General features: G+C 44.0%; 1 protein-coding gene across 7 annotated transcripts in view; it reads left to right on the forward strand.

Moving 5' to 3' along the window:
• Lhfpl2 (lipoma HMGIC fusion partner-like 2) overlaps positions 1–13,378 on the forward strand; it is a 138,259-nt gene that overhangs the window by 62,245 nt on the left and 62,636 nt on the right. For all 7 annotated transcript variants that reach the window (XM_030247232.1, XM_030247231.1, XM_011244639.3 and 4 more), the window contains one exon: positions 1,381–1,439. In XM_030247232.1, the coding sequence (XP_030103092.1) occupies positions 1,381–1,435 (55 nt within the window). In that variant the 3' untranslated portion in view covers positions 1,436–1,439. The remainder of the gene's footprint in view (positions 1–1,380; positions 1,440–13,378) is intronic.

Below are 13,378 nucleotides of genomic sequence, written 5' to 3' on the forward strand. Positions count from 1 at the left end.
GAATTCGTTTTCCAGCCTGCTAAAGTGATTTTATCTTTTTAAGAGCAAAAGGCCTTTGAGTTACTGCTGGCTCTACAGTCTCAGGAACAGTTTGGGTGAGCATGGGCTCTGCTGATATCAGTCTACGTCAGGATATAAGCACGGGTATTTATAGCTCACTAGTATAGATATTCATTGTCAACACCACTTGAAAGTTTGATAATAGAATAGGGGCATATGAACTTCCTCTTTCCCTGTTTAGCGATACAATTGAGGTTGTTGAATATTTTGTTTGATTCTTACATGGAATTTAATGTATTTCTTCACTAGTAGCTATATATTAAATACTTCTTGAACTCTAAATTCTTAAATTTCTAAATATTTATTTTTATGCTATATTATAGTCCTTCATAGCTTTTTTAAATTCTCCGTGAAGAAATAACTTTTAAATATGCAAAGAGAAGAGGTTAATGATATATGCTAGCCATTTGATTTTTCAGGATTTTGCATTTAAAAAACATCAGGTTTCTATCAAAGGATATAATGCATGTGTTCCGCAAAGTAGAAAGGAAACTTTCAAGAATAAAACCATACATGCCAGGACATAATTCCTTAACCCTGGGCCTGTGTGATCCAAGAAAGCTCTCTGCTTTAACTGACTCCTCATTTGTTAATGGGCATAGTAGGCTGGGAAGTTGTAATATGGTAACAGTATAAGAGGAGTAATACACTTTCAAGGCATATGGTCTATGATACTTTATTTCAAAAAATTGTTCCATTTATGTTTAATGTTTCCAATCCTTGCTAAACAGTTATCTGACGATCTGTGTGTTCTGAGTGTATTTCTAAGCACATCGTTTTCTAAAGGTTACATAAAAGATACTGAAATGACTAGAAGAAATACTTGGTTTCTGAATCTGAATAATTCCTCCCAATGCTTTTTGTTGTTATGGCTTTAGTGTTCATGTTTCCATTTTTCTAATTTTTAAAACATATACTTTTGAATTTAGCTTGCTGGTTAAGGTGGGCACCTCGCAATTTCATAATCCTCGGTTTATTTTTGGACTTCCTTGACTTAATCTAAAGTGGTCCTCTATGCACACGCATTTTGAAGTTGGTCCCTTTGTGAGGGGAAGGGAAGGGGAATGTGAATCGGTGCACGGTGGACGCACGGTCATTCCGCACCGCCCTCTCCCCACCTGTGGGGTGGACCGTGCGTTAATGCTTTACTCTTCTTAGGATGAAGGAAGTATCTGTGATCTTTGTGCACCATTGATGTGGAAATCAGTGTTTGAAGAAGCATCACACATTTCAATGAGATACACACTTACATGATGGTTGTCATGATCCTGTAAGCAAATATCTAATGTTTTGCTCAATTGATTCTGTTTGTCCCTTTAGGTGGTGCTTTTCTGAAGTTGTTCATTGGAACTTCTCAGCATTGCTGCCAAGATAAATAGGTAAGAGCAATCACAGGTCCTCATTGTTTGCCTCTCTTTGTCTTGATTGTTTTGTTTTTCAAAGCAGGGTCTTGTTATATAGCCTGTGTAGTCTTGAAACTCACAGCAGTTCTCTTGCCCCAGCTCTCTGTATGCTGGGTTGACAGGTGGGGACTATTGTGTCCGGCTTGATGTTGTTATTGTGGGGAGCATTTTTGAGAAAGGATAGCTTTTTACATTTTGGGACCTTGCCCTATATCTCAGTTACAGTTCTATTGCTGTGATAAAATACCACGACCAAGGTGACTTATGAAAGAAAGATTTTAGTTGGTTTACAGTTTCAGAGAGTTAGCGCCCATGATGGTGCAGTAAAGATGCAGCTGCTGCAGCAACCGAGAGCTCACATTCTCATCTACAAGTAGGAAGCAGATAGATAAACCGGGCCTGGTGTGAGCTTTAAAAACTCAAAGCTGGCCCATAGTGACACACAAGGCCTACCTCCTAATCCTTTCCAAACAGTTCCACCAACTAGATACCAAGCATTAAAACATATGAACCTATGGAAGCCATTTTCATTCAAACCACCACGCCAGTGATAAGCCCTAGTTTGCTAGACTCAATGTACTACCAATTGGGTCACATCAGTTATTATTGCAAAGAGTTCATACTAGTGTCAGATAAATGGCATTGAGTTTAATACTCTAATGTTTTTCTTCAGTTCTGATCTACTTTGTTCTGTTGCTGCTCAGGAAAAATTTCAGAGCTCTGCATTGTAGAATAGTCTTCCCCTGTTAGCCTCTCTGTAGACCATTTTAAGTCCTATATCATTTCTCTCAGAATGGGGACGTAGACGTGGCCAATTTAAATAACCCTGATTTATTGCTTGATGATCACTCTTACAGAGGGATTGCCAGAAAGAAAGTTGGAAACGATTCAGTCACAGGTGATTAATGATTGAGTAGATTTTAATTTACAAAGGTCACCTTTGGAAAATATTAGTAGCAGGGGTTGGATACCCCCTTGCAGCATGCATTAGGAAAATCAAGGCAATAGGTAGTTGAATGTGTCACTAAAAAGCGATCGTTCTGTTTCTCAAAAGAGAGAGGCCTGTTCACCTCTGTCCTCTCAGGGTCCTGTGAGTGTTACAACCTTGGCAGTGAGCTTAGATCACCCTGGCAGTGAACCAGGGTCCAGTGTAGGTTCTAGTCCAGCCTAGACTGTCCAGTAGGGCCTGCTGCATGCAGAGGGTTTAGGCAGGGCATTCCTACAAATACCATCCTCTCTGTAGAAAAGCCATTGTTTTGGTTTACAGGCTTTGAGAAAGGATGTATTTTTCCTGTGATCTGTCTTGCGCTGCTGACTACCCGAGCATTACTAGGCTCTAGCAACAGCGCTGTGGGGAGGCTTGAACCTTTTAATGAGAATCACAAACACTTGTGAGTCATAAAATGAATGATTCGAGCAGCAACCTTCTCATTGGAAGGCAAGGGCTGGTTTGAAACAGATGGTGTCCTGGGCAGGCAGGGTAAATGTTTGCACCTTATCACACTGCTAATCTTTAAGTATTTGTTCCATATTTATTTAGTGGAGATGGGAGAAGCTGTGTTTTCTATTCATAAAAAAATATTTAACCAGACACAGTAGATCCCTGTAATCCTAGGTAGAGGCAGGAAAAATAACAAGACCAAGGTCATCCTTGACTACAGAGTTACAGGTTAGCCTGGGCTACTGAAGAGCCTGTCTCAAAAATATGTATGTGCATATATGTATAGTATACAGATATAGGTACATATGAATGTTAAATATGCATACATATGAATACACATATACACACACACGTGTGTGTGTGTGTGTGTGTGTGTATGTATGTATGTATGTATGTATGTATACACTTTCTGGGCTTAAATCTCTGCTTATAATTAGACGTGTAACTTTGAGTTCTTGACGTGTCTGGCGCCCTTTCCTGTGTGTTAAAGAGGCTTATGGCACAGAATGTTTGAATTGGGTGTTTATAAACCTTGCTTAGAATTTGGCTAGTGATACCATTTTAGACCTGGGATGCCAGGTGCCTGTGAACCAGGTGATGGGGTCTGGTGGGGGTTGGCAGTGAGGTCTGTGTTTGCTCATATCATCCGGGGAAGATAGGCTCAACAGGAAAATACACTCAGCCCTGTGCCGTGAGTAACCAGGGTTTTCACTCTCTTCAGAGGAACCATCTGTTTCAGTTCCCAGGACCGGGAGCCAGACCACGATGCCGACCATGCAGGGAGTCATGTGAGAACCCAGGCTAGCTAAGGGCCCCACATTTTCCATGTGTTCTGTTGACGGTTCAGTTTCCCCGTTGTGGGATGTCACCCTGGATCACTGCCGGGCTGGCTTGTTTCAGCCTGCTCTGGGGAGAAGCCAGTTCCATTTTGCAGTGCCTTGAGGAGCCAAGTCATGTTTGGCCTTGTGATTGATCTCCTATAAAAGCCCCATAAAACCAGCTCTCTCTGGGTCCTTCATGTTAGTTTTAGTTGTGGATTCATCTGAGACCAGCAGTGCCATCTCGATCAGGTCAGACGGAACTACGGATGTCTGAATTGAGTGTGGTCCCACTTCCTGTTGCCTACATTCTCTCTACACGGTAGCAGGCTTCTCTTGAGAAGGAGGAACAGTTGTAGTTTGAGGCAACTCTGGGCATCAACTCTCCTGAACATAAACCTCCTGCATTGGACACCCATGGGCTGGAGGATGGGCTGGGGGCCATGCAGCTTCGTGCCTGAGGCAGGTTTTGGAGCCTCCTGTACTCCACCTCTGTTCCTGGGGATGGCTTCTTCCTTCTCTGGTTTAGGTAGTTGAGGGAAATAAAGACAGAGGCATGTGTATCAAAACAGTCAACCATTGATTGGTTGACCCCTTTCTGGCTCTCTGACACCAGGTCCTGTGTAGGGTTGCTTGGATATGCAGGCTGAGAACCAATTCTCTCAGGCTTTCGCAGACATTCTTTGGACAAATGTCTCACCTCTCATACCTCCTTGGTAGAGAGGCAAGGTGTCCCTGCTCTGCTCTGCTCTGCTCCCTGCCCTGTGGGAATTGTGGGAAGGCTTCAAAGAGGGCAAGTTCAAGTATGTGGTTAGCATTCAGTGGACTTCTATTGGCAGCCCTTGAGGAAAAAAGTTAAAAAAAAAAAAAAAGACTTTTTGGGCTTGAATCCCTTCTTATAATTAGGTGTGTAACTTTGGCCGGGTTTTTGACACCTTGTCTGGCTTTCCCTGTTGTCTCAGGCTGCTAGGAAGGCAGTGTGGCACAACTGTATGTGTGCCTCGTGGGGTAGAGGGAACTAACGCCTAGTGAATCTTAAGAACTATGCTCATAACTGCAACACAGCACAGGAAGGAGAGGTGCCGTTACTGAAAAGTGCCCACAGTTTAAAGTCCCTTGAGTGGCCGGGCGTGGTGGCAGTGCACACCTTTAATCCCAGCACTCGGGAGGCAGAGGCAGGCGGAATTCTGAGTTCAAGGCCAGCCTGGTCTACAGAGTGAGTTCCAGGACAGCCAGGGCTATACAGAGAAACCCTGTCTCGAAAAACCAAAAAAAAAAAAAAATAATAATAATAAAAATAATAATAAAATAAAGTCTCTTGAGTATGAATCTGGCTTCCTGTGTTGCCTGTGGTACCAGGATATGCTCCCCTGCTCCAGGTACGTTAATCTGGATTGGTGGAGAGTAATCACATGGACCGCTGTCTCTGGAGACGCTACAGGGAGGCTTGGTCTTCCTGGGTTTTCTTCTAGGTTGGAACAGAGTGGACCAGCTGAGTGAAAGCGCTCAGTCTGGTGCTGGCTGCCATGGTAGCCATAGCCCAGACACAGCAGCTGAGCTCTTAAATGGCCAGTGCCACAAAGGCACTGAATTTTTCACTATTCCATTTCCATCATCTAAAAAGCTAACACAGAGAGTTCACTTACTGGGAAACCTTTCAGTGCCTTTAGAACAACTTGGGTGAGCGGGTCTGGCTTCTCAACTGTGAACTTCATGACGAACGTTTCCTTAGCTGGAAAGGTGGTTTCTCGTTGTGTACCTTAGCTGTTCTATGCTCAGTGTTCCAAACTTTCAGCTTCTCAGTGCAGGACTCATTTCCATGACCAATCTGGAAGGAGTTAAAGGGAGTAGAGAAGGGCTTATTTGGTGAGTGTGACAGCTTCCTTCCTTTACTAAGTGTGAATTGAACCAAATATATATATCATTTTTTATGATAACTATAGTCATCTTCATGGTTTGAGGAAGACCATCAAAATCATGAAATACATAGAAGTTTTAAGAGTTCTGATTTCTATTTCTTTTGATTATCTTTTATGTATGGGTTTTTATTTATTTATTTTTATTTTATCCTTTTTTTTTTTTTTTTTTTACTGTGGGTAGGTCTCTGCACTGTACATGTGCCTGGTACCCAGAGAGACTGGAAGTGGGCCTCAGCTCCCCTAGAGCTGGAGTTACAGACATTATTGAGCCATCCTCTGTGCTCTGGGTCTCCATCTGATGATGTGTTCTTGAGGCGATTTTAGCCTCCCCCGTTTGGATTATTTACAGGGATGCTGTGGATGTTAACAAAGGGCAGCAAAGCATGGTTTCACTGTGGTTACTCAATTGATTCATATATTTTATATACACATACACATACATATCACTGTCTGCAGGTATTCAGTATGCAAATGCAAATTTGGCTTTAGATGATACTTTTGCCGCCACACACCTGCCTCCCAAGGTGCTAGAATTACAATCACGCACCAGCACATCCAGTCGTAGATGATGGGCTTTTCCAGTTGCTCTGTGAAGGGAAACCGTGTTAGTTACTTCCCATCATTCTAACCAAACCATGGACAGGACCAACCTACAGGAGCAAAGGCTCCTGACGTCAGTCCAGTGTGACGGGGGGGGGGGGGGGGGTGGGAGACTTGAAAGTGTTCATGTCCCAGAGGTGTGAGGCAGAAGCTGGTCCATAGCATAGAAAACAAGACGGAGGGCAGGCTGGAGCCCAGGTCAGCCATGTCCTTCAGAGGACTGCCTTAGTGAGGTCCTTTCACCCGGTCCTGCCTCCTAATGACACTGTGGCTGTCCAGGTGGTGCTGTCTGTTGAGGACCAGGCACACATGAGCCTGTTAGGGGCTCAGATCCAAACCGTAACAGAAGGAAATAACCAGAATGAGCTGGATGACTCTGCACAGGGGCAACCTAGAAGCATCCTCATGGCGACCGTAAAACATAGGAGTACTTTATAGGAAACGAATGTGTGTGGCCAGATTCTTATTTTGTGGCCACGGACTAGAAAGACACAGTGTGGGGTGGAGGATCTGCATACACTTCTATTTCTTTTTCTTTAAAGAAATCATGTTTTTATACCAAACCACAGTAATCCCATTCACACCACAGAGGGCCATGGCGAGCATCACAAGTTCCTAGATCCCACTCCATAGATCCCCTCTCTGCTCTTTGAAAATTTGTCATGATTTCCTAAGTAAAACTGACTTCTTCTGAATTAAGTATTGATCTCACCTGCATCTCCATTTGAGCCAGTTCCATCACCATGGTAACATTTTTATAATCTTTCGCTCCCTAGGGCTCTATGATGGATAAACCACTCGTCATTCAGTGGTATGTCCAGCACTAGTGTCCCCCAAGCCACAGGCCAGCCACTCACCATGTGTCAGACACTCTAGGAAAAGCTATTCAGGCCAATTGGCAGTCTTGGGTGCATTGTTAGTTTTATCTGATCTTAATGCACGTTACTCTACTTGCCAAAGGCTGCCCGACACCCAACACTTGCAGTCTAACATTAACCCTGCTCAGGCTGTCTCAGCTCTCCGTGTTAGGAATCCAGCATGATTCCTCTGAAAGGGCCGGTTCCCTTGCTGCTTGTGGAACTCAGCGATATGGTCTAGCCTCACCCTGTGTTGCTGGCCCACTAAGGTGAAGTCCGGTCCATTTCCCCGTCTTATTTATGGAGCGCCAGTGGATTAAAAAAGCTGTGTGGTGGTGTTCCCATGGTTTCACAGGCTCCTCACTAATGCATCAGACTCACCAGTTTGGGGTCCTTCACCTCCTCTGTGAGGTATTTTGAAGGCTCCATCTGGACATTAGTAAGCATTTGCGGAGGGAGTATTGCAGAGAAAGTCACATGACCAACCCCCCACACACATGCACTGTTCTCTAGCTACTGTGATTTTTCTGTGTAGGGTGGTGGCATTTTTTTATACCATTTCTACCTCTCAAGGTAAAGATAGATTTAACCTGCCTGAGGGTCACCCGTCAGTGTCCTTTGGTGCCACAGAACATTGAGGTACACTCTTAAAGCCAAACAGCAACCTTGTGTGTCCCTTCCTGGCTTTCCAGATAACCCGTGCATGTGCGGGAGCCGAGTTTCTAAGCGTGTCTCTTCTTTTTAATGTTTTGTTTTGATTTTTAGTTGTGTGTACACGTGTGTGGGAGTGTGCACACGAGGGCAGTGCCCACTGGGATCCACAGAAGAGGATGTCAGAGTCCCTGGAGCTGCAGTTGCATGCACTTGTATGAGGGTGAGGGGACCAAACTCAGGTCCTCTGATGAGCAGAGAGCTTGCCTAACTACCAAGCCACCTCTCCATTCCTGATGTCTCTGTTTCAACAGTCTCTCTGTAACTGTGTTGGATAATTTTTTTGTCAGCTGACACAAGTCATCAGAGAGGGAGAGAACCTCAGTTAAAGTGCTTCCATAGGATGTAGGCAAGGCTGGAGGCCATGCTCTTAATTGGTGATCCCCCACTCTGGGTGGGGATATCCCTGGGCTAGTGGTCCTGGGTTCTATATAAAGCAGACTGAGCAAGCCATGAACAGCAAGCCAGTAAGCAGTACTCCTCTAGAGCCTCTGCCTCAGATCCTGCCTCCAGGGTCCTACCCTGTTGGAGTTCCTGTCCTGACTCCCATCAGTGATGGACTACAGTGTGGAAGAATAAGCCAAATCAAGCCTGTTTCTCCCCATGTTGCTGTTGGCCATGGTGTTTCATCATAGTAATAATAACCTAACCAAGGCAGCCACACAGTTGAGCCTTTGGTCTGCTACAACTATATAATCTGTTACTTTTTTTTTCTTTACATTGTTTCTTCCCATCACAAAAGTTCTTCATTAAAAAAACAAAACAAAACAAAAAACAAACACACACAAAAAAACTATTAGTTTACTATTCCATCCTATAGATTTAAAACAATTTGAACTTCATTTTGACATGTGTAACATTTCTGCCTATATAACCCTTAATTATAAACTTTGAATATCCTTTTTAAAATAGAATTGTTCAGTTATAAAGATGTTTCCAGGAAAGCTAGGCCTTAGTAGTATAAAATAGGGTTTGTTTTAGGATACACTAATCAATAAGACATTGGATAGACGGAGAGAATGCTATTTTGTTTTCATTTTTGCATGTGTCTGTTTTCAATAAACCATGTTCTAAATAGGCAGCAGCTATGTCTGGCCCATACGCCATACTTAGCAACAGATGGAAGGGAGGTGGGGATGCTGGAGAGGAGAGATGGTGGCCACCATTAATGTGGCTCCCCTTCCTGCACCTGGCTTCCTGGGTTACAGTTTCCATCCTCTTGCAAACTTTTTTTTTTTTTAATGAAGTTGATGTTTTGTTTGTTTTTCGTGAACAATTATTTTTTAATGAAGTTGATGTTTTGTTTGTTTTTCATGAACGATTAACAACTTCTCTTTTGTAAATGGTGTTTTTTCAGCCATGTGCTGTGGTCGTGTATGGTAGTGACAACTGTTGCATGACCTCGTCACATTTTCCTAGAACGTATAGCTTGGCTTGTGTTACCTGCTCGGTAATTGTTAATTGCATATAAAATTATCCTATATTTGGAGCACTTGTGTGGACAGGATAAAGAGACCAGAGTATAGAAGTTCTTGGTTGTAGCTGCTAGCATTTGGAAGGTCAGCCCGACCCAGGAAACACCCTTGTCCTGTCCCATCTCACAGACCCCAACCCCCCTGTCATCTGCCCTATATTTATAGCTTCTTCTGTTTCTAGGGCAGATGGGATGTAACTGAACAAATATCACATGTTATCTCTCTATAAGGAAGTGTTCATAGACGCTCTAAGCACTTACCTGCTTTCCGCCGGATGTCTGTCTTCAGTCTGCTTGGGTAGTTAATTCCCTTACCCCTTCCTTACTCATTGTTTCTAGGTAGTTATGTCCCATTCTTTCTGTGGTCACTTCCACTCTCTGATGTAGCCCACCCTGTGGCTGCCAACTACAGACTGGCTCTTCCCACACCAAATCTCTCTTCTGGACTCCAGACCTAGAAAGCCAACTGTCTGTCTGTCTGTCTGTCTGTGCTCCCAGTGTCCCACTGCCCCTTCTAATGCCCATGCCCTCAAATGCACTTTCTCCTTTCTACCTGTAATCCCATTACTCCAGCCCGCTTCGTTTCCAGAATGAATGAGTGAAAGTATGTTTTCCTAACTAAATGCATTCTAACAAAACGGGTAAATCAGATGTCATCAACACACATCAAAGTTGGAAATTTGCAAGGTGTGCTGTTTCAGTGGAATCTATGAATTTGTTGTGTGTGTATGCGTGCACATGGAAGACAGGTTGATGTTGGGCATCTCCCTAATCTTTCTCTACTTTTTTTTTTTTTTTTTTTTGAGACAGGGTTTCTCATTAAGCTCACTGATTCACTGATTTGGGTACACGTAATGACTGATGCTCTTCACGGGTTCTCTGTCTATGTTTCCTCATTGCTAGGCTTATAGGCACACTATGACACAGCCAGCTTTATATTTGCGCACTGGGAATCAGATCAGCTCAGACTCAGGTCTTCATACTGAGTGGCAAGTACTTCAGAGACTGAATCACCCTGCCCCGGGCCCAATTTACAAAATCTTTATATAAAACAAATCCTCAATCACTAGTTTACCATTTATAGAAACTTGAATTTTTTTTTAAAGCAACTTGCTTAGTTTAAAACAGAAAACACCCTGAATTCTATCTGGTGTACATTAGTGAGGAAAGAGTCCCTCACAGCATTTTCTGATTAGGGCTTTTGCCTTGAGGCCTTAACATTTTTTCTTTGGGCCTTAATTATTTCCATATTCCAGTATGTATTGTTTTGGTCATATTGGAATTATCCCTTATTAGCTGGTTTTTTTTCAATTTACCTCCCAGGGATCTCAGGCAAGAAATACAAATATTTTCATAAGATTCTTTGAGGGAGTAAAATTAATAGTTTTGAGAATGAAAATATGGTGACCTGTCTCCTAAGGATTGGAAGACTTTATTAAGATAGCAAGATATTCTTCCCCAGGGTAAAGGTTTTTGTATTTTTTTCAAAGGGCTTAATGGAAATATGGAAAGAGTAAGCGGGAATTTAATACCATGAAGTTGTAAACAGCCCCTGAAATTCAGTCTGTTTTAGAACACACATAACAAGTTCATTCTCAGAGATTTGAGACGTCTCCGCTCTCTTCCCAAGGCTGTCAGAATCATTGTAACAGTGACACAGAAAGGTCCCTGTGTGGGGACACGGCATGGCAGTTTCCATGAATGGGACTATTTTCTGTGCCTCAAAGTGGGTGGGCATCCTGTAGGGTGCCTTCTTGAGTTCCTTAATTCAAAGTCTACTTGTCCTGAAGTGAGGAAGGACGCTGCAGGGAGACTCAGCCATTCCCAAATGATTGTGCCTCCGTAGCACAAGGGACCCAGCAGAGACGCACACAGAGAACCTCTGGAGGGACAGGGCTCATTGGGGGGTTGGGTGTTTCCTCAGTCCTAATCAGCCTTCAGAGATATAATGAGACCCACACGGAAATTACAACATTTTCCCAAGTACTCAGATCAGGAAGAAAACAAAAATCTGTCGGAAATGTGTGGCCGGCCAAGTCTGAACACAGACTTGATTAGTTGGGGGCTTTCCTAGGGAAGCAGAGAAGGTAGAGTCCAGTGCTGTGAGCGTGTCTCCACAGAGATCCTCTGTGCCATATTTTTTCTGTTCCTTGCTGTTACACTAATGTGAAGGCTTTTCAGATGCATCTTAATGTAGACGGTGTCTCCCAGTAGCCTGTCTGGCTGATTCCTTCCTGTCATTTAGAGGATAAAGGTAAGACTGAGGGTGGAGAAATCTAGTCATTTTAGCCTGATGTGTGACCCTGGGGCTATGTCCTTGTCCTTAAAGACCTCCTGGTTTAGCCCAGGGCTGGTGAGCTGGGGTGTCACTGTGGCAAACGGATCACCATGGAGACATACGAGGGAAGAATGAACTCCCCCCAGCTGAGGAAGGCATCCCAGACCTGTGACAAACAAATTGGGCTGTGAAGATTTTGCCAGAGGATGGCAGGCAGAGATAAGCATAGGCAGATGAAGAGGGGTGGGAGCTCTGAGTGTGATCAGGAAGCAGTGGTTTGGAGAGACTTGGACAGGAGGTGTAGTGAGGCAGGTGAAGTCAGTTGTGACTGTCCTGAGTACCATGTGCCTGCTCCACCCTCTCCCCTGTGCACATACATGTCTGTGTAAATATGTGTACTGCTGACGCCTGAACTGTTGACTGATAGCAAAGTCTCCGGCAAACATTCCGCTACTGCTGGGACAGCTTAGGTCCATGGTGGTGATGGTGCTTAGCATGTCCGTGTGGGGTTTCTGGGAAAGCTTTGGGTGTGAGACTCAGGCTTTGTAACTGGTGGTTGGTGAGTGATCTGTGTGGCTGTGGGTGCTTCCTTGAAGGCATGACCATGAAGGTGGTCAATATTACATATGAACTATCATAGTGTCCATTTTCCGTGTGATTTCTATCTCTCCAAGTCTCAGCTGTTTGGTATTTTGTTAGTATTCATCTATATTTAAAGATCTACATTTAAAAAAATTCATGTGTATGTATATCTCCTTGCATGAGTTTATACATACCAAAGCGTAAAAGGACTGGAGGAAGCTGTTAGGGCCCATGAGACTGGAATTACAAGCTGCCGTGAACCACCTGATACAGGTGCTAGGAACCGAACCGGAGTCCTCTGCAAGAGCAGTGCTCTGTGCACTTTTAATGGCAGAGCCATCTCTCCAGCCCCACATTTAGCTATGTTTAATAGCACATAGGATTAACTGCTGATTTTTCTTAATTCCTTGACAGTAGCTGCCTCTCACTCACGCTGGATGTCGGGCCATTGGCCATGCTCTTAGAATCTCATAGGCATGGACTGAGGGAAGTAACAGAACCATACACCAACATCCAAGCTTCCTCATACTTCACTGCACAGCTGAGCCCCTTTCCTCAAGCGCCACATCCTTCCATATCTGACAAAATAGCTAACTACCTAGGGCTAGAAACTCGATGTGTGGTGTCCAGGCTGTGGGGCCATTGCTCAGAATGATGAGGAGCAGGAGTTGGACCTCCCAGTCTCTTTTCAGATCCTCTGAGGATGGTAGATCAAGTCCCATCATCCCACACTTGGGCTGACGGAACTCCTGCTGCACAGTTGAAACCACCCATAAAGTCTGCGGATCTAGCCCAGTGGCAGAGGGCTTGCTTAGCATACGCTACTCCCCCAGGCTCTGTCCGAGAACCACAACAAACAAAACACTGCACACAAGATTTTGCCTTTGTCCAGTCTCACAAAGGCTCTTAAGAGGCTGCTCTGGAACAAGGAGACACCTTGCTCATTTCCTAGCCCCAGCCAGTGCACTCAGGGCTTCCCCTCTCGGGAGTCCCTGCTTCCTTTGTAACATTTGTAGAGTGTACCGCCCTCCCCCCACTCCGCCCCCTGGAATTCCCCGTTCCTCTCTAGATTCACTTTTATTCCAGATTTTGAAATTGCAATTTGGGATATGTTTCCATGATGATTGCACAACATAAAAAGACTTAATATTTTACACCAAGAATAAATACATGAGAAAATGCCTTGAGCAGTTGAGTAATGTGACCACTGACTCCTGCGTCTTTCAGTGAATCAC

This window comes from Mus musculus, chromosome 13, assembly GCF_000001635.26.
Source record: "Mus musculus strain C57BL/6J chromosome 13, GRCm38.p6 C57BL/6J".
NCBI lineage: Eukaryota > Metazoa > Chordata > Mammalia > Rodentia > Muridae > Mus > Mus musculus.